The sequence below is a fragment of the Fistularia commersonii genome, chromosome 24 (assembly GCF_037954325.1).
Source record: "Fistularia commersonii isolate RoL2024-O1a breed Wild chromosome 24, RoL_Fcom_v1.0, whole genome shotgun sequence".
Lineage (NCBI taxonomy): Eukaryota > Metazoa > Chordata > Actinopteri > Syngnathiformes > Fistulariidae > Fistularia > Fistularia commersonii.
The window spans coordinates 10,496,546-10,518,087 of NC_141307.1; the positions used below are offsets into that span (position 1 = coordinate 10,496,546).

The 21,542-nt window shown below is 41.1% G+C and overlaps 1 protein-coding gene across 3 annotated transcripts in view; it reads left to right on the forward strand.

Annotated features, from left to right (window-relative positions):
- Positions 1 to 2,120: 2,120 nt before the first annotated feature.
- ppp1r9a (protein phosphatase 1, regulatory subunit 9A) overlaps positions 2,121 to 21,542 on the forward strand; it is a 40,343-nt gene continuing 20,921 nt past the window's right edge. For all 3 annotated transcript variants that reach the window (XM_086171596.1, XM_086171597.1, XM_086171595.1), the window contains exons 1-5: positions 2,121 to 2,450; positions 3,369 to 4,856; positions 14,050 to 14,182; positions 16,937 to 17,057; positions 19,274 to 19,378. In XM_086171596.1, the coding sequence (XP_086027722.1) occupies positions 3,534 to 4,856; positions 14,050 to 14,182; positions 16,937 to 17,057; positions 19,274 to 19,378 (1,682 nt within the window). In that variant the 5' untranslated portion in view covers positions 2,121 to 2,450; positions 3,369 to 3,533. The remainder of the gene's footprint in view (positions 2,451 to 3,368; positions 4,857 to 14,049; positions 14,183 to 16,936; positions 17,058 to 19,273; positions 19,379 to 21,542) is intronic.

A 21,542-nucleotide genomic window follows, 5' to 3' on the forward strand; every position in this document is an offset into this window, starting at 1 on the left:
AAAGGCCTGTGTGTGGAGCGTTTTCCAGAGGTCACCTCAGAGGTCCTGCAGGACCCCCTGCTCCCTGCATTCACCTCCGATCACCACGACCCAGAGAAGATCCGAAAATGCACAAAAAAACCCAATTATCGAGGTTTTGTTGGCGTGAGAGCTTCCCACTTTGAGATGTAAAATGCCAATGCCACAACAGTATATCCATAATTCAAAACGGCAATTACAATTCATCTACGGTTGGAAAATTGCAGCACACACCTTGTTGCAAAATGCTTGAAAAAATTCAGAATATTCCTCAATATTTTGCGATACTAATCTAAATTGATTTCTGCAGACGTGGCCATCCCTTCTTTATTCAGGAGAACCAGTTGATAATTTCTACTTGTTTAACTTTTGTTAACTTTTGTCGGCCATATCATCTGATGGAAACGAGCTGTTATCTCAATCAGGAGAAAAACTGACTGGAGAATTACAGATTACTATTTCAGGGTTACGGGAAAATTAAGTAATTAAAAGGAGAAAATTGGCTTTGTTATGTCAACAGAAATAGCTTGACATATATTTTAATGCTTTGAAAAACTAGCTCATTATCCTGAGAAATGCGCTTTGGTATCTTGAGGTTATATGAAAAATTATGTCGTTATAACAAGAAAACAAGCTTTCATCCCAAGATCACAAGAAATCACGGTTTTATTTATCTCAGGGTTTGGGTTTTCTGCTGGATTTTTGCATCGCCACAGCAAAATATTGGGAACATTTTACAAAAGTCTCAAGTAATGCGCACGAATAAGTAACGTACGCATCTTTTCTTCGATCGTAAGTAAAGTCATAGCAGACCGATGTGAAATGGGATATTCTCACAGGTCGCAAAATAAAACACTGGAGACGCTTTCCAAAATTGCTACTCGATTTCGACACTGTGCGCCATTTTCATCCATCCGAACAATCTCGTGTCCCAGACCAAACCATTAAAAACTATTTGCAGTGGGCAAATCAGGTACAGGCCTTGTCAAATCCCAATCGATTTCAGCGTTTTGCACATCTTGATCTCTCGCCCGGATTTTAACAAAGCTGACTTTTTGAAGAGTTTTATCACGAGTTCCGTCCGATACTGCAGGCAGTGCCTGTTTACTCCTCTGTGGTCCAGCCAGCCGGAATTTGTCTCTTTCAGAACTTTGAAATATTATTATTCGTTTTTATATCTAAAAAGTAAAAACACAAAAAAAACAAAAGGTAAACTAAAAGCTCAACTGCACTCAAATACTAACTTGAAAACTTTATTTGCAAGCTTTAAGTGCAATTGTTTTTATTCATTCATTCATTTGTTATCATAAACACTTATCCTACACTCAGGGGACAAGAAAATAGGCAATTCCAGAGAGGCGGGGTAGAGAGTACAGCTATTCACCCCCTCATTCAACATAAACATGTAACCATAATATATATAACCATTCTCTCACTTTCACGTTCGAGAAACGCAACCATTCACATGTCATAAAGAGACATAAAACCATTCACTCTCATTTGCACACCATAAACATGGAACCATTCACCCAGTAATTGACACATTATATAGAGACATGCAACCATTCACTAATTTATTTACATGTCTGGATCTCCAATGTTTGCTTAAATTTTTTTTCCACTACGGGAGTTCGAACGTCAGAATCAAACCAGGGATGTCCTTTAACCATCGTTCCACTCAGGTCCGATTACATTTTCTGCCCCGTGGCTTGAACAAAAAAACCTTACCCGGGGATAATGATTCATCAATATCCTCATATAATTGCAGCAATTTAAATCAAATTGTTTGCCCAATTTCACCTCTAGAGGAACCCATATAGAGGCACAGCTGCACTTCCTGCAGCATGCATTTGAATTATCCAGAACACAACACAATAGTCCATGACCTTCTTACCCCACCCACCAAGACCCCCCAGCACAGATGAACTACTGTACTGAGAAGTTGCTGCAAGCTAGTATTAGTATGTAAAAAAAAAAAAAGAATTAAAAAGAAAAGAAGAAAATAAATGCCATTACTCCACCTGTCACATGAGGTCGCATGCGCACACACACACACACACACACACACACTCTCACACACACACACACACATACACACACTCAGACATGGCGGGGGGCTGGATGGGATAGCGCCTCTGGACGCCAGGGTTTACTTTCTCTCGCGGAAGGATAACGCGGACGCGAAGCGGCTCGGCGGCGGCGGCGGCGGCGGCGACGAGAGGAGCTGCCCAAAAAAAAAGAAAAAAAAAAAAAAACCCGCACACCGGCAAGCACTTTTACGAAGAGGGGGGGGGGGCGATGAGGTTTATCCCCCCCACACACACCCCGCCGCTACCAAACACACTCGATTTTTATTTTTATTTTATTTTATTGTATTCGTATTGTCGGCGCACCTCATCTTGATTCGTCTCGGGAGCCGGGGAGCCATGAACGTGAGTCCGGACTCTTTTGTGTTTTTTTTTTTTTTTTTTGTGTAACGTTTTAAGCCGTCAACCCCCCACCGCCTCCTTCCGCGCTTTTGTTTTATTTTTTTTATTTATTTACTTTTTTTTTTTAACCGTACCGATCTCCGCAGAACGTTGATCGGGTTGGGAAAATACCGATAAACAGTTCTCGGCGTCGATGTGTGTGCGGTGTGGCTGGCGCATCGCCTGTTCGTCCTATCCCACTCTCTTTATTTTTAAATCCTATTCAAACATTTATTTTTGCACTAGATTTCACGTATATTTTTTTTTTCATGTGATAATAACGGGATATTGAAAAAAAAGGGACATTTCGATCGGAAGCCGCCGATGGAGCTGCTGATGCATCCTCACCATCCATGCCAACTTCGATCGATGTGTCCCAACGCGGTGATCCATATTTCATCCTCCCGGTTTGCACGCCGCAGTGCTAATATTAGGCTGGCACTTAAATTCGGATATTTAATTCTGTTTCATTTCCTCCAAGTTCCCTCGGATGACCGACAGCTGACGTTTGCCAGGACAGTGTCAGTGATGGTGACGAGAGGAACTGGGCAGGTGTTCATCCGTTACTATGGAAAATAGGGCAGAAAGTGAACAAATAACTGTAAAATAAGTATAGATTTATAAAGAGGAACGGTTCTAAATAGGCGTTATCAAAGTGCTTTATTTGGGCCCATAAGCGTAATTTCTCGTTTTGCATGCTTTTTATTTTGAGGGTGTGAAAACGACTACTATTTTGTCATCTCTCGTAAGCAGAAAGTGCCGCTTCTGCACAGCTGCAGGGGCGGCTTTTCCGTAAACGGTTGGAATGCCATCGAGGCGATGAGGAGTTGACTCTCTTGACCTCGGCCGAACAGCTTCGCTAACCGTCGTCTGTCTCCGCAGGTGAGAGCGGATCCGGGAGAAGTACTTTTTCCACAGCGGCCGGATCGCGACAGGGAGCACCGCCACAGCGGCGGCAGCGGCAGGTCAAGCTAGACTCCTCTCTTCTAGCGTTTCTAATGAGGTTACTGCCATGCTGACACCCCCTCTGGATCCAAAGACGTCATCATGCTGAAGACGGAGGCCTCGGGGGAGAGGACCAGCCTCCGGAGTGCCTCCCCTCACCGCAATGCCTACCGAGCTGAGTTCCAAGCGCTAAAGAAGGCCTTCGACCAGCCACGGATCGACGGGGACTTCAAACCCAAGGACCTCGAACGCGTGAAGCAACCGAGGGGCCGTCAGTATGGCGCCCACGTCAGCCGCATCAAGGACATGTTCATGCAGATGGGCTCCGAAAGCTCCGCAGCTAAAAGCAGGGGTCGAGAGGATTCTTCACCCCAGAAGCTGGTCAAACCCACCAACTTCATCAACAAGGCAGACGGGACGGTGATAAAACTCCAGCATTCCTCGTCGGCCGAAAGAGTCGGAGGCGCCGGAGCGAAGTTCTCCGAAACCAGGAAGTTGTTCGAACAGCAGTCTCGAGACCAATCCCAGTCCCCGGTTTTTCCTTACGGACGGGACAAACGGGGTTCCCACGAGCACCTGGATGACTGGCGGGGCGCGAGATCCAACCGAGGCAGCACGGACTCTCTAGACTCTCTCTGTTCCCGAACGGAAGCTTCGTCACCGACGGTGAGCCAGCTCAGCGCGGTTTTCGAAAACGCCGACCATCACAACCAGGGCGTTCCCCACAGAGGGGTCAGCAGACGGGCCTTATACTCGCCGGATGCGTCGCAGCGCCAAGGAGGGGATCTCAGTGAGGACGATTCACGCCAATCTCCAGTTCGTGGAAACTACCGCAACCGGATAGGGGGAAAGTTCCCTGTATCGCAGTCCACCGAGGACCTGCCGTACTCTGGTCTCGGGGTGGAGACGGCGGAGACGGCGGAGCCCGGATCACTGCCGCCGGAGAGGGAGGCCCCTTCTGACACCGCCGCCAACAGAGGCCAGATCAACGGCTCCTGCGAGGAAGAGGAGACGAGAAAATACGGCGCCGATACGGCGGGGTCCGAAGCTCCCAAACCCGCCGATGCCGCCGTTCCCAGCGAACCTCACCGGGACAAAACCCCGGGTCCGACGCCGACCGCGCGGCGTGGAGAAAGCCGTGACGGCGTCCCCACCAGGGAGGACAAGGTCTCCGAATCTCCTCGGGAAAAGCCGGACGAGGAATACGCCGGGAACGAACAGGTGATTTTTAACGCCGACGGGGACGCGTGTTACCAAGGCTGGGGGGAAAGCTGCACGGATCTGGAGGACGACCTGTACGGAGATGACGAAGATGTGGTCTACGACCCGGGCTCGGATCTCACCGAAATTCCAGGGCTGCCGGAAGAACACAAAGAGGACGTCCCCGCGAATAGGAGGATTTGCTTCAGCACCGCTCCGATCATCGTAAGTTAAATCATTTCGCCCGGTTGCATAAAAATAAGAGAAAGGCAACATGGTGCTTCAAGTCTTGACTTCTCTAAGTTTTGTGATTTCTGCAAGAAATCCTTGATTTTTTTGTAATACTCGTCGAAAGGTTTGTCCGAGGTGTAGCTAGTTTGCCGTTCTGCCCTCGAGGGTCAATCTGCTGCTCTCTGAAAAATCGATGTGTTCCTAAGCAGCACATCCCCGCATGTTAGTCATGCTAGTTCTGCGCACATTCAATTTGAACACATGATACTGTTTGTTTGTTTTCTTTCTAATTTTAACTTGCCGGTGTAGGAGCTTCGTTTATTCCCGCCGCGGTTTTCCCGAATCCGTCGAATACTTTGGCCTCATGTGTCGCGCCAGAGCTAGCACGTGTGTCCGCGGTGCTGTAATATCACTACGTAACAAATCCTTCACATTAATCCGACATTTCATAGAGAGGCGAGGCGGTGGTTACACCGAAAGGATTTTATTACCTCGGGAACTCTATATCCGGGATTCATACGTGCCGATGCCAAGCGCTCTCATTTTTCTCTTTTGCGATTTGCTTGGAAACATCTGTTTTCCGCTACACCTGCCTCGGAGTATTTCGGTTGTTTCAGCACTGATGTGGACACAAAGGGTCCAGTGTGGTTGTGGATTGGAAAGATGGATTATGGGAAAAAAAAACATTTTTTTCTGTGTTCTAATCCTCAAGTATCTTGAATCAATAAGCTTAAACCTGAAGGAGTGATCGGCATTATTCCTTTTCGATTTCACTTCTCAGTTAAAATATGGTTTAGTTTAACCGTGGACGATTTGATTGGTTTTATTTTATCCTTGCAATGCTTTCGGATGTGAAACCCCCGTGCAGTGAGCTAACTCGTAGCAGGTCAGACAACCTTGCATCTCTTCGTCGGTCCATTTCTCGGCTCTGTCGATCTTTTCCCAAGGAAACAGCTGACGAGTGACCACAATAGTTTTTAAAAGTACCTGGTAATGGGCACGGCACCTACATCATATGGAACCGTGAAAAGACCCTGCCTCGGATTAGGGGCCAAAAGGTTCTGGGAACTGAGGTACCCGGTCTCTATGGTGTCTGATGGCACGAAAAAATCATTAGTTTCTGAAAAGGATCTAGGAACTGCAGACACGTCCTGCATTGCGGCTAGATTTTGGCTAACATGGTCATACAACAACAGTTCAGAGCTCATTTGTTGCATTGAGTATTCGCTAAATGGAGATACTTTATCGGACCAAATTTGAAAAAAAAAATCTCAGAACATGGCTGACTATACTACTATCAGTGCTCTTATTTTTGTTTTATGCATTGTAATGTCTATATCGCATGGGATCAATGCACTTCGAGGCGTATATTTCCCTTTCATATGCTTTGGGTCTCCATTTCCATCACCGCTGTCGTAAACTGGTTGTCTTTATCATCTTTCTTTTTTTTTTTTTGCACTTTGCTCCAGAAAAATTACAGCTGTTGACTGAGGCAGTGTGGGAAACAATTTATTTCGGCCCAAAAACAGTTCATCCATGAAGCCCTCCCAGCTCAAATCACGTGGCCAGAACATACACAAAGGTGGACGCTCCCCAAATGCGGCCCGCAATTAACCTAGTTATTCTGAATAGAAAGCTGGATGTTGGCTCACTTAATTACGCTGATACTGTTTCTGCAGTCTTGCCTCTCCTACCATTTCACACACACACAAAACGGGGGTAAAACATACACAAATTAAATTATTGTAATCTCTGTAAATGTGTCGCCTGTGATATGAAATGCGATATTTATGTATGCTTTGCCTTTATCTTTAACTAACTCGCATTTTATATTGGAGAACACTGCGATCCTTTATTGGTATCTAAACAAAGATACTTGAGACCAACTTGCCCAAAGTATTTTCACAACATGGTCAATTGTTCTCCCATTTAGGTCAAAGATATTTAGGTCCCCTGTTGCTTTTTTTTGATCATTTCAAGGCTCCCGTCATCTTTGAAAAGGACCGACGCTCATTCATCATATGGAATATTGAAGAGGAGCCCTTCCCACCCTTTACATAAGACCCGCACACACAATCAGACATGCAACCCCCCTTAATCCAAGAGACAAACACAGTTCTGTCTTTTGTTAGTTCGTATAGCGAGGCAGACAAAGATATTCACTTTGCCCAGCGCAAGTTCACCCTTATTCTATCCCATTCCAGAAGACATCGCCATCTTTTAATCTTAATGGTGTCCTCTATGTGACCGTTTGCTACATATAGATAATTTCAATATCTGTTTTTTTGTTTTTTTTTCCGAGTTCTGCGCTGACCTAGTCCATAATTCAGGATGATTTAGTGTCATATAAAACGACAGTCCGCACTACATCAGTACAGTAGCAGAAACAGCGATTGGAGTTGTTGGTTCAAAAGCAGATCATTTGTAAAACAGTAGTAAAGAGTAGACAATGGGAATGCTAAAAGGGCAAGGTGGACAGCTTATATGTCACAATGTCTGTGGAGGTTCTCCATCAACCAGGTCATGGTGAATTCTCGTCAAAATATCGTGGTGGCTACTGGACTCCAATTTCTTCGCTTCTTCACAGATCATCCCAGTTGCTTCTGCAGCTCTAATGACCTGTGGAGAGTTTCCCAATATAACCAGCAGGGTTTTGGCCAGGTCTAGGTTATGGTGGCACGTCCAAATTTATCCTGTATTCAAATCTGCAGCCTCTGTCATAAAATCAGTAATAATATGCAATGATATCGGAGTTTTTGGGGCAAAATGCCAAAGAGCTAACGTTCAGTTGAGGCCAAACTGTGCATTTCTTTCGAATGGTTCCAAAATGCTTAGTCGATGAAAAACCGGCCAATCGGCTAAAGGATAATCGGAAAGCTAAAAAAGCCGCATGTAGGGTAGAGCAGTAGAACCCGTGCCTCGGTGTAGATAGCTAGTTAGTCTTGGAAATTTAGGCAACTGTCTTTAGACCCACAGGTAACCTTAGCAGGTAACCTGAGTTGGATGGCAGGCCAGAAAGGCGGGAATGGTCAGGAGGATGAGTGGTGATGAAGGAGAAGCCTCACTCTGGGGAACCAGACAGTTGAAACACACATTTAATACAAATTTAAATTAAAAAAAACTCGATTCGTCCCCTGGGGACATTAATTAGGGTCAATATAGAGGCTGCTATTACTTTAGCATTCAGTTAGGCTCTTTCTTTTTCTGTTCCTGTAGTTTACTACGCCAACAAATTCGATCTAGCGCGACCCTCAGGTGCACACGCTCTATTACTTAATTTAATGAATGATTATTTCCACATCCTTTCACTGCACCACAAGATTCTGACCAGTAAGAAGTGACTGCCGCAGGCCATCGGAGACGAAGGCTGCTTCGCCTTCCCGAAGGCCCTGACCTACAGAAAAGAATGTCATGTTCATTTACTGTTACTGATTTATCCCCGACACTGGTACCTCAGATTGAGAACGGTGATCTCCTCGGATGATGATTCACATTTTTGACGTATAATGTTGCGTTACGTCGTCTGCAGTGTGCCAGCGTGGTCGTCGGTCGTACGGCGAGTCGGCAGTGCAAGGTCGCGTGTCTCAGTCAAACCCCCAGTCTTCTCTTGGTTGTTGCTAAATTTTGTTTACTTCCTCTCAAACGCCGCCGCTGGAATTCAGTTTCCTCTCATTCGCCTCCTTGCTCTCCTTTTAAATGCACTTTCATCACCTGAGGCGCCGCGATATTGTTATGGAATCATGTGTGCAATAAGTGGAGGAGCAGTTAAATGGCCTCTGAAGTGGTTGAAAGAGTATGCCTTTTTGTGTGTGTGTGTGTGTGTGTGTGTGTGTGTGTGTGTATTAGAATCCACCACTTCCCCATTTGCAAAATGCTGAGTAGAATGGATGTGAGCTCAGAGCCACTATCGATATGATAGATGCGTGTCAGTCATTTTCGCTCCTGCAATTTTTATTTATTGATTTTTTTTTTTCACGTAAAACCTTTTATAATATGTAGACCAAGGGTGCGCATGATCTACCAACAGCAAAAATGCTAAACATGTATTTATTTATATATATGGATACAAGGACATGAAATAAATATTGGTTACCTTGCATAACAGCATGAAAATTCATGGCATAATACAATTCTGTGATTTTTTTTTTTTTTTTTTTTTTTGGTCATCACCTTTCTCTGATGACGTTTCGCGCTGGATGGAATCAGCCAGGGTTTCGAGTCTGGACAGCAGTTTCCGATTGTCAGCTTCAGACACGCTTCCGAATGACCATCAGTGATGGCGGAACGGTATTTGGATCGAGATCCCAGTCTGGCTGGCAAGCTATGTTATTGCGGCGATGGACGATAGGCTAACAGCTATTTTTTTAATAACATGCAATGTACTCGTACTGTAGGGTAGTCTGTGGCTCGCGGTTCTCTTATCTTGATGTTGTGCGGTAAAGTTTTGACCTGTAGATTACAATCAATGTGCCAGGCACCCCTGATGTAGACTGTAATCAAAGAAGCGTAGACGATTGTGGACAGACCAACGATGTTGTTTGGTTTAGAGACAGTGAAGGGTCCTCGACTTGTGGCGTTCCAACTTTACATCAGTAATCCCATAAAAAATGTCTGAACATGGCTGAACTTGTTTGTTAGCACTAGGGAAGAATATGCCTCTTGTTGAATATTCCAGTCTCTCTGCTGCTCGATGACTCAAATCGTGCAAAGAAGCTTATCTAGGGGGTCGGGCAGAGTTGGGTCATTGCTAACCCTGTGGCCACTGGCCCTATAGTCAGTGTTAGTCCTGATTCCTCTCCACATGTTGCATCTGTTTTTTTGCCAGCTGGATGCTCTTTTCAGATCTTTCCAGGTCCCGCTAAGGGCCAGCCTGTCGCCGGATCTCTAGGCAACACCCTGGTCCTTAATTAGGGACCTTGCTGTGCTATCCACCCATGGTTTTTGGTTGGGAAAGACATTGGGTGTCTTTGTGGGAAGCACAACATTAGTACACAAGTGAACAAAGGACAGTACAACTGACGTACTCCTCCAGATGGGCACCCTATTTGAGTACACCGCAGTCTCTATGCTCAAAACAGTCCTGTAGGGCAGAAGAGGCCTCCTCAGTCCAAACCTGGATTGTTCTGGTGGTGTTTGGAAACTACAGGTCAAAGGTCTGTAGGCAGGCATTAGCTCTACCAAGATATGATCTGACATACCCAAGTAGGGGGGCTGCTGGAGCCTTGTATGCTCCTGGATAGGTGGGAGGCTGCTGCAACCTTGTATGCTCCTGGATATGTGGGGGGCTGCTGCAACCTTGTATGCTCCTAGCTCCGGCATTTGCTCTTTAGTTAACGCGTGCTTTGCTTACTCTGCTTAGTTTCATCTTTGTCATTTTTCTGTACTGATATTATGCATTTTCTAATGGCCTAGTTCTGTTTCTTGATATATGTATGTCTGACTTTAGGGTTTTTTGTGTTAGGTGAGTCACTAAGGCTACGATAGTGCCGACTTGCATCGAAAATCACCTCATGCTGGAGGATTCCTTGTAATTTCAATACACCCTACTATATTGGTCATTAATATGCACCGGCTGGCATTGCGTCAACCTGAAATCAAATATAGCGTGTCCTCAAAAACAACTTCTTTCAGTGGAATGTCACTTGGTACGGTCTTGTTGCGCTCAAGCTGCGTTTTGTAATGAAAAAGAATAATTCAATTTTTTAGGAAGTACATCTTTCCGGCCGGTTCAAATGTCAGTTTGAAATAGTATTTAGGTTTGCTGCACCATGGCTATAGCTTAAATGTTTTCAAATATTCTTTTTTTTATTTTTTTTTTATGTAAAATGTAAATCCATTTACGCTTCCTTAGAAATGTAACCATGGAGTAAATTCTTCTCCCTCTCATCCCACATTTGAATGCTGATTTTTTTTTTTTTTTTTTTTTTCCATCTGCGAGCTGAGTAAGGCTAGCTGTTGGCGTCCCTAATTATATAATCTTTAGCCGTGTGCAGTGGGAAGGAACAGAATTCTGTTGGCAGGGTCTCAGCACTTAGTGGCAGTGGCTATGGAATGGCTGGTATTTTAGCAAGAACGACAAATTACATGGGCTGAGAATGGCAATACTTTGGACAAATATATCTGATAAATCATCAGTCTTGAGGGGCTGCGTGTGAATGCGGCTATAGGTTACCTCTCATGTTGCTATTAACATTGTTATATGCATATACATATATTACTGTATCAGTGGTGTTTTTGTTTTCCTTTTTTTTTTCTTAAAATGCTTTGGCCAGGGGTCAGCAACTCATGGCTCCCTGTGGCTTTTGGGAAAAAAAAAAGGATTTAATTGAAATATTTTTTTAATTTTTTCAATTTTATTAAATGTTATGAATTTTAAGATTGTGGTGACTTGGTAAAGTATATTTTTTATAAGATAAATTTTGATTGATAAACAATACAATTTTTTTTTTAACCTGGTAAAATATATATTTTAATCGGCTAGTAAATTCATAAATATTTATTTTGCATTGTTCGGTGAAATAGTCCTTAGATGGCATTTTAGATGTGCTTCTAGTGGATCAGTTTTATTTATTTCATAGATATGAAGAGGTCTCCAATAGATTTTACATTTAATTTTATAGATAGCATCAATTGCATCAATTAAAATATATTCAATTAATATTATATATTTTATATATATATATATATATATATATATATGTGTGTGTGTGTGTGTGTGTGTATGTTTAAGGTGTCAAAAGGATTTTTTTTTCTGTAAGAATTTTGAAGGTGTCCCAAAAGATTTTTTTAATGCAATTTTAAACCCCTCTCTCAGCTATGATGCTTCCTGCATCACTTGTAAACTTCACACATCACTCGCAAAAGTGCTGAGCTGTTGAAGCACTGTCGAGAGCGGGTGTGTGTGCGTCTGTGTGTGTATGTGTGTGTGTACAGCAGTTGTTAATCCATTGCAGGGATTGCTGGGCCCTTATTGAACGTAACCATGGAGACCCTTTCTGTTATTTCCCATCTAATTTTAGTAGGTTAGTACACTGATATATACGTGCATGCATATATATGGTGTGTGTGGGGGTGGTTGAATAACAGAACAAGAGTCTTGCAGGAATAAACATGAAACAATGGAACTATATAAAAATATAAAACCATATTAGAAGGAAAAAAACAAGTGTCAATTTTAAAATGGCACATAGTTTTATTTGTCCATAGATTCTCCATTCATTCCAGTCTGTTCTATATTTTTCGCAATGGCCTGTGTGTGTGTTGCAATTTCAGTATAAGTAACACTCGGCCATTCCGATTGCGCTCATGTTCATAATATTAAGTTTAACAGTGATGTAGGCACTCAGATGATTTAACTGAATTATATAATGTTTAAATAACTTTTGTATAAGTAACTTTTAGGCAGCCGCTATTTATTTTGTTTTTTTTCTTTGGGGGTCCATTCGGTTGTTTTAGACCCCCTGCAGGCTTTATACGTTTGCATCACCTCAAAAATCCATTTGTAGTTGGAGGAGGCAGATATTTACTTTTTCTTTTAAAAATAGCAACACTACTGGTAATGTTTGCACACTCTCTGTTCATATTTTTATTGAGATTTTTACCTCCTGTCATAGCAAACCCTCTTTTGACCGTTGCTCACTTATCCAGTTCTCTCTTGTCGTTGTTTGGACAAATGTAACATTTTACAATAACAAATCTCCTATATTGATCACAGCTACTTATAAATAACTATTTAAACATTACTTAAAAATACATTACTGCTTAAACATACATAACATTAAAACTCTCCTATTCGTTATTCTTGAAGTCCTTTCGTCATTTAAACATGGAATTTGACCATCAATCCAATGTTTACTTCCTTTATCGCATCAAGACAGTAGCTCATTTTATATTTATGTGCATGTTTTAGTCATGCTTACCTTGCTGTACTCTATAAACCATAATTTGAGTTTCCAATATTTTCTATATGGATATGATTACATGTGCTTGTTTGCAGTGACGTGCATGTGCATTTCCGACTATGTGTGTGCGCACAGGCATCGCACCGCGTGCATTTATGTGTTAATAATGTAGGGCTGCGGATGACGCTGAATGATTGATGATGGAGAGTTCACGGACAGCGCTCACAAAGGAGATAAAAAAATTTGAAATACAATATAAATACTGACACTGCAATTAATATACATATTAATAATCTAGCACATTACTGAATAATAGATTTTTATAAGCTGTTCCATGAATTAATAGTAATTAATAGTCAGAACGAGTTTTAATATAAATATAGTGAAGGGGATTTTTTTTTCCTGATTTTTTTTTTGGTGTCGCGCCATCCAAGTCTTCAGCAAACTTCTCGTCCCTCCTCGGACCCGCGATGAATTCCAGCCGAATGAATGGATGAATCATTTCAAAGGAATCACTTTATGTATTATTAATGCCCAAACAGCGAAAGGTGATATGCCTCTTGTTGTGCAAAGACATCCTAGCGCTCACACGCGTGGTCACGTGTGCATACTCAGTGACATGTGTTCAGAGGAGGCATAAAAATAATCATGAAAAAAAAAAAAAACAACTCAAAATGAATATTATTTGTCCACCAATCTGTGTGTTTTTATGTATTGCCTGTATGATTCAGATCCTTTGAAAAATTAAGTTAAAAGAGTCACCTCTGCACTCGCTGTCCCTGACAAATTAGGCTGCGTTGCGTCTACAACCTTCTGTTTGTCAGTGTTTCGCCAATATAATGTTTGTAGAAAAATCCAAATTTACCAGCCTCCGTCTTTAATGGAAGTGGATGACTGGATTATTCTTACCAATCGGACACTAAACTGCAGAGAAAAGTCACGAGGTGAGGCAGACAGCGCTGTGCCGCAGCTGAGAGGTGATTTTTGCTGCAAATTCCTCTATAAGCAGCATAGGATAGGATAAATAAGTTAAAATAAGGATGACTTTTGTGACAAAGTAACAGAACAGAGTGGGGAGGAGATGGTCTGTGGGTGTTGTATAAGAAAATTATATAAATATAATGATTGGAATCATACAGAAAATACAAAGATTTGTGGGCAAATATTGCTATTTATTTTATACCGCATACCACTGCCTGCTACATACATACCTGGTTTCACACATTCTGGCTATTATATTTTACTGAGTTCAAATAAACCAGCAAATTGACATGTCTGCTTTCCAGGTGTTCAACACATACTCTAATGAAGACTACGACCGCCGCAATGAAGAAGTGGATCCAGTGGCCTCTTCGGCGGAGTACGAGCTGGAGAAGAGGGTGGAGAAGCTGGAGCTTTTCCCCGTGGAGCTGGAAAAAGGTGGGGAGGAAAAATCCCAAAGTGATTCACACAGAAATGTGTGTGTGCAGATATGCGTGTGTGTGTATACATATGTGAATATATATATGTGTATATATATATATGTATATGCACATATACAGACGCAACATATATATATGTATATGTGTTTATGCATGCATGAATATATGCATATATGCACATACATATGCAAAGATACGTATGCATATATATGCATGTGTTTATAGATGCATTTATACATATATGCACATGAATACATATATATGCCTATAGACATGTATATGTTGTGTATACGTACATATGTGCATATACAGACATATATATGTCTATTAATACATATATATATATATATGTACATAAATACACATACACATATATATGTATACATATACACACACGCACACATATATATATATATATGTGTGTGTACAGTGTCTATCATAAGTATTCACCCCCTTGGATGTTTTACCCTTTTAGCACTTTCATAAATCAATCATGGTCAATAAAATTTGGCTTCTTTAACATAAAAATTTATTGGAAAAAAAAACTCTTTAATGTCAAAGTGAAAACAGATTTCTACAAAAAAATGTCAATGAAATAAAAATATATAAAGAAATATAATTGTTTGCATAATGAATCACACCCCTTTTTAAGTTAATACATGACAAAAGAACACTCCAAGCAACTCAGGGAAAGGGGGATTGAGATGTACAAATCAGGGGATGGATATAAAAAAAATTTCAAAAATTTGAACATCACCCGGAGGTCAGTGAAATCCATTATCAAGAAATGGAAGGAATATGGCACTTGTGTGAATCTGCTTGGATCAGGCCGCCCTTGTGCAAGTAGGAGACTAGTGAGAGAAGCAACCAAGACCTCTACGACGACTCTGAAGGAGTTACAAGCTTCAGCTGCAGCTGGGTAAGACTGTGCATCCAGCAACTGCTGCCCGGGTTCTTCTCCGGTCAAAGCTTTAGGGGAGAGCAGCAATGACAAAGCCGCTGTTGAAGAAAAGTCATTTAGATCTCGACTAGTTTGCCAAAAAGTAGTGGAAGACTCCATGGTCAAGTGGAAGAAGATACCTTGGTCTGATGAGACCTTTTGGCCATCAGACAAGACGTCATGTTTGGAGGAAACCAAACACTGCACATCACCAAAAACACACCATCATGGTAGCATCATGCTGTGCGGATGTTTCTCAGCGGCCGGACCTGGAAGGTAAAGGTTGAGGGCAGAATGAATACTGCAAAATACACTGAAATTTTGGGAGACAATCTTATTCAGTCTGCAAGAGAACTACAATTTGGGAGATTTATTTTCCAGCAAGACAATGATCCGACGCATACTGCAAAAGCTTCGCAGGAATGGTTAAAAAAGAACCAGGTAAATGTTCTGGAGTGGCCGAGTCAAAGCCCAGACCTCAATCCCATAGAGAATTTGTGGCTGGACTTAAAAAAGGGCTGTTCATGCCCGATACCCACGCAACTTGACAGCGCTTGAGCGGTTTTGTAAAGAAGAAAAGAGCAGATGTGCTGTGGGAAGATGAACAAGACTTATCGAGACTTATCCACACAGACTCACTGCTGTGATCGCATCCAGAGGTGCATCTACAAAATACTGACTGGAAGGGGTTGATTAATGATGCAAACAATTACATTTCTTAAAATATTTTTATTTCATTGACATTTTTTTGTAGAAATCTGTGTTCACGTTGACATTAGAGAGTTTTTTCCAATTAATTTTTGTGTTGAAGAAGCCAAATTTTATTGACTGATTGATTTATGAAAGCACTTAAAGGGTAAAACATCCAAGGGGGTGAATACTTATGATAGACACTGTGTGTGTGTGTGTGTGTGTGTGTGTGTGTGTGTGTGTGTGTGTGTGTGTGTGTGTGTGTGTGTGTGTGTGTGTGTGTGTGTGTGTGTGTGTGTGTGTACATATATTTACACATACATATATATACACACACACACTATATATATATAGTGTGTGTATATATGTATGTATAATATATACATACACACATATATATACACACACATATACGTATATATATATATATGTGTGTGTGTGTGTGTGTATATATAATTTTAATATCTATATAATAGTATTTTACATGCAAGGAGAAATTAGATCAGCATGCAGCATGAAATACGTAATAATATAGTATAATAAATAAATCCACTGTATTTCAAATGGCAAACGGTGGTTAAAAAAAACAACCCTCAGACGCCAATGTTGCACTGAGCTGATTTTAACAAAGTAAAAAAATAGAATAAAATTATTAAAAAAAAAAAAAAAAAAAAGATTGCAGGTTCTCCTTTACCAAATCAGGCATAGATAAGAACTTTGGAGTTTTTCCAACGTCAAAATGTGAAACTGAGTTAGTAGTTGATAACTTGTGTTTGGAGTTTGTTTACTTTGGCGATAAAACTATTTGCCACAGGTTGGTCATCGGATTTCTGTTTGTTCAGTTACGAAGGGACGATATGATGGCTTTGAATCGTGGGTAAAAACATCCAAGTGCACAGTTCGTTTTGGGTTCCCTCGCTTATTGTCTTTTCGGCTCAGGGTTCACAAAGGGAACGACTCTGCGGTGTGTGATTTCACCATCCCGTGAACCGTTACGTAACCCTGATGTCCCCACGAATAATTAACGATGAGCGGAAACGGGCAAACCAGTCGCTCAAAAACAACACCCTGTGTCTTACCTGTGCACGTCCCCGTCAAACTGTGCGCTCTGTGCGTTCCCAGACGAGGACGGCCTCGGGATCAGCATCATCGGGATGGGAGTCGGCGCCGACGCGGGCCTGGAGAAATTGGGTATTTTTGTCAAGACGGTCATTGAAGGCGGTGCAGCAGAGAGGGACGGAAGGTAAAAAAAAAAAAAAAAAAAAAAAAACAACTATGTTTTTCATCTGAGCATCTGAGATTATTTATATATCAGTCATGAAAGCACTCACCATACAAATATGCGCCGAAAAAAAAAAATAAATGTAGTGTATGCGCAGTGTGTCTCTTTTTATTCACACATGCACGCAGGGACACTCTGTCCCTGTCAGATTTGAAGCGAGGGTTTGGGATTAAATCCACCGAGAGAGGAACAGTCTGGGACACCAAGTGTCATGCAGTGTTCTTTTTTTTTAATTCATTTGTTAATGTCGGGGGAGAGAGGGAGGTATGCCATTTACTGAACATTTGACCTAAATATTCATAATGAAAACTCATTTTCTGCACATTAATCAAATAGTTTTTTTTTGCGTGGGGGGAGTTATATTTTGTACTTTTTCAGTTCCCCTTTCAAGTGTGTTTTAGGAAGATTACTTTTTTACCCCACGTGGCGGCCAAACCCAACGTTTTCAGGAACTTAAGGGGTGGGATTAGGAATTGGACTCCAAATAGGTTGGCGGTTCGATTCCCTCTGGGCCGTTTAGTGCCGCCAACCGGTATGTAAGCGTTGGTTTAATGGAGTGAATTAAAAAGAGCTATTTTAAGCGGAGACCAGACTATGTAGATTGAGGTAATTTTGTTGAAAGAATTTTTTTTTTTTTTTTTAAAACATCAAAAATGTGGAAATGTATGAGATTAATGTTTTAATTTGACGGAAAAATTCCAGCATTGTTTTTCCTCAAATCTGTGATTTTCTGTTAATAACAATTAACTAAATATATAAATGAAACCGTCAAGGAAAAATCACTGTCCGAATCCACCCAGAGAGCATAGGTTTCTTTTTAAAAAAAAAAAAATTAAAAGTAATTTATGGTTGTTAATCTCTGATGTCTAAAACTGCTTGTGTCTTTTCTCGTTTTACTTTTTTTTTCGTGTGAGACGCATGTAAATCGTTTATTTTAGCTGTTAGTCTGACAAGAGATTTAAGGCAGAATTTTACTGCAAGTACTACAGCGCTGTTTGAATTTGTAAAACTGGTAAAACTGCATTTGTATAGATTGGCCTTATGACCAATTTGTTTCCTTTAAATAGTCCTGTTGGACCATAACAGGACCAAAAGGAGTTTTTTTTGTCTTTTAAAAAAAGACACATTTCACTTATTCAGGGTGTTCTCAACCAAAAACAAAAAACGAAAGAAACAAATCAAAACTTTTTTTGTTAAATTTTTATTTTCACCAATTTTCATTTCTCCTCCTGACCAGTTCCTTTATTTGATAGATAGCAGGTCACAAAATAACTCACTGATATCCATTATTCTTTTGCTTTTCAGTTTTTCTTCAGCTAATAATAGGAAACTGTACAATGCTCATTGTTATGTCACTGTTTGCAATTTATAATATTTATCATTTGTTTATAATTGTAAACTATAAATATTAACAACAATTAAATTAAAAATAATATTGAGAGTTTACTAGATGTGCTATTCGGAAATCTTTTTATATACACAAGTATTTAGTCCTTGTGGCTTCTAATTAAAAAAATTGAATAAACATGAGATGGACAGTGGAAAAAATGGCAGCAAAACATAATTGACCAAAAAAAAAAAAAAAAAAGAGGACCAACCAAATGAAATCAGTTGCATTGGTGATTTTAAGTCTTCGCACATGCAGTTAATCGAAATTAAAACACGCATCCTGTATCTTCGAGCGCACTTAATGGGGGTTTAAGCGCACATTTCTCGGCGACTGGGTCAAGTGCCGGGGTTGACCTTCTATCACTTCTCAAGAGGCATGGATTTTTTTTTTTTTTTTTTTTTTTGTCGCGCCGTTTCCCGAGGCCAAGAACTCGCCAGCGTCCCGGTTAGCCCATATAGCTTCCCTCCTTCTCCCTCGCCGATTTTACTTTGAGCCTTATTCCTTCTGTCTCCTGGTTAGGCAACTGTCTGGAGCGATTGTAGTGGAAAGTCTGCCTCTGTTATAATTTAGAAAATAACATTAGCATGCATGACCAGCCAGTTTGTTTGTCTCCTCACTTGTCCAATATATAAGTCCGGTTTTAAAGTCATACAAGTACAGAGACGATCTATATCAGCGTTGAACATCGGTACAGCGAGTGTTCACCATTGTTTTCAATCGAATAGCCATTATCGTCATTTGCATTTGCATGCAAGGAAAATTGGAAAATGGTGTGTTTGTTTGTCAGGATTAAAGTGAACGACCAGATCGTGGAGGTGGACGGAACCAGTCTGGTGGGCGTCACGCAGAGTTTTGCGGCGTCGGTCCTCAGGAACACATCGGGGATCGTCCGGTAAGATAAAAACAAATCGCAGTTGGTTGTCATCGGTTACACCTTTGCAGAAGCCCCTTTTTTTCCTCTGCGATTGGTCAAAAGCAATATGATGTCCTCTCAACTCTATTTTGTTTAAGCTACGGCAGTGAAGTAGATTTGTAGATTCAAAGCTACATGATTTTTTTTTTCTCTTGCCAACTGCTGATGAGGATCTGTGGATTAGCGGAAGATTATAGGAACTAGAGTGGGTCAAGAAGCTCTAAACCCCCAAGAAAAACGACTCCCGTATCACCAAAATGGCCTCCAATCCACTAAATATTCACATTTACAGTGGGGCAAAAAAGTATTTAGTCAGCCAGCGATTGTGCAAGCTCTCCCACTTAAAAGGATGATGGTATATTTCAAGAATGAGAAAAAGAAATCCAGAAAATCACATTGTCTCATTTTATTTGCAAATTTTGGTGGAAAATAAGTATTTGGTCAATAAAGTTTCTCTTAATACTTTGTTATCCGGTATACCCTTTGTTGGCAATGATAGAGGTCAAATGTTCATAAGGTTTTCACAAACTGTTGCTGGTATTTTGGCCCATTCCTCCATGCAGATCTCTTCTAGAGCAGTGATGTTTTGGGGCTGTTGCTGGGCAACACAGACATTCAACTCCCTCCAAAGATTTTCTCTGGGTTTGATATCTGGAGACCGGCTAGGCTACTCCAGGACCTTGAAATACTTCTTACGAAGCCACTCCTTCATTGGCCGGGCGGTGTGTTTAGGATCATTGTCATGCTGAAAGATGGAAGGAGGCTTTGGCTCAAAATCTCACCATACATGACCCCGTTTTTTGTTTTTTTTACATGGATCAGTCGTCCTGGTCCCTTTACAGAAAAACGCTTCACAGCAGGCACGGTGTTATATGGATACAACTCAGCCTTCTTGCTCCCCCAAACACGACAAGTTGAGTTTTTTTTACCAAAAAGTTCTATTTTGGTTTCATCCGACCATAGGACATTCTCCCAATCCTCTTCTGGATCATCCAAATGCTCTCTAGCAAACTTCAGACGGGCCTGGACATGTACTGGCTTAAGCAGGGGGACTCGTCTGGCACTGCAGGATTTGAGTCCCTGGCAGCGTAATGTGTTACTGATTGGTCCCAGCTCTCTGCAGGTCATTCGCGAGGTCGCTCCGTGTAGTTCTGGGATTTTTGCTCGCCGTTCTTGTGATCATTTTGAACCCACGGGTTGAGATCTTGCGTGGAGGGAGATTATGAGTCGTCTTCCATTTTCTAATAATTGCTCCCTAGGTTGATTTCTTTACCTATCGCAGACTCGGTCTTCCCAGCCTGGTGCGGGGTTACAATTTTGTTTCTGGTGTCCTTTGACAGCTCCATGGTCTTGGTCATAGTGGAGTTTGGAGTGTGACTGGTTGAGGTTGTGGACAGGTGTCTTTTATACTGATAACCAGTTCAAACAGGTGCTAATTTTTTTAGTTTTATTTTATTTTCCGGTTGCTAGTGAGGAAATAAGTGACCTATAAAGAATATTGTATAATGTATATCTTGTTATGAGGTTTTGTAAGAATGTGTATGACTCTGTTAAGGAACCTGTTCTAATAAATGTTCAAAAAAAAGGGAAAGAGAAAAAAAAAACAAAAAAAAACAGGTGCCATTAATACAGGTGGAGGACAGAGGCGCCTCTTAAAAAAGAAGTAACAGGTCTGTGAGAGCCAGGAATCTTGCTTGTTTGTAGGTGACCAAATACTCATTTTATTGAGGAATTTACCAATTAATTTGTTTAAAATCCTATAATGTGATTTCCTGGATTCTTCCCCCTCATTCTGTCTCATAGTTGAGGTGGACCTATGGTGAAAATTACAGGCCTCTGTCATCTTTTTAAGTGAGAGAACTTGTTAAATTGGTGGCTGACAAAATACTATTTTGCCCCAATGTATAAACATTATTAACATAATCACTGGGCTACTGTAGTGATTAGTTGTTTTTTTTTTTTTTTTTTAAATTGAATTATCACGAATAACACTGCAAAAAAATTAAATACATTTAATAAAATAAATAAATAAATAAATAAATAAATGTGTGTGTGTGTGTGTGTGTGTGTGTGTGTGTGTGTGTGCGTGTGCGTGTATATATGTATATCAAGTTTTTTACATCATGGCAAATATATATTTACG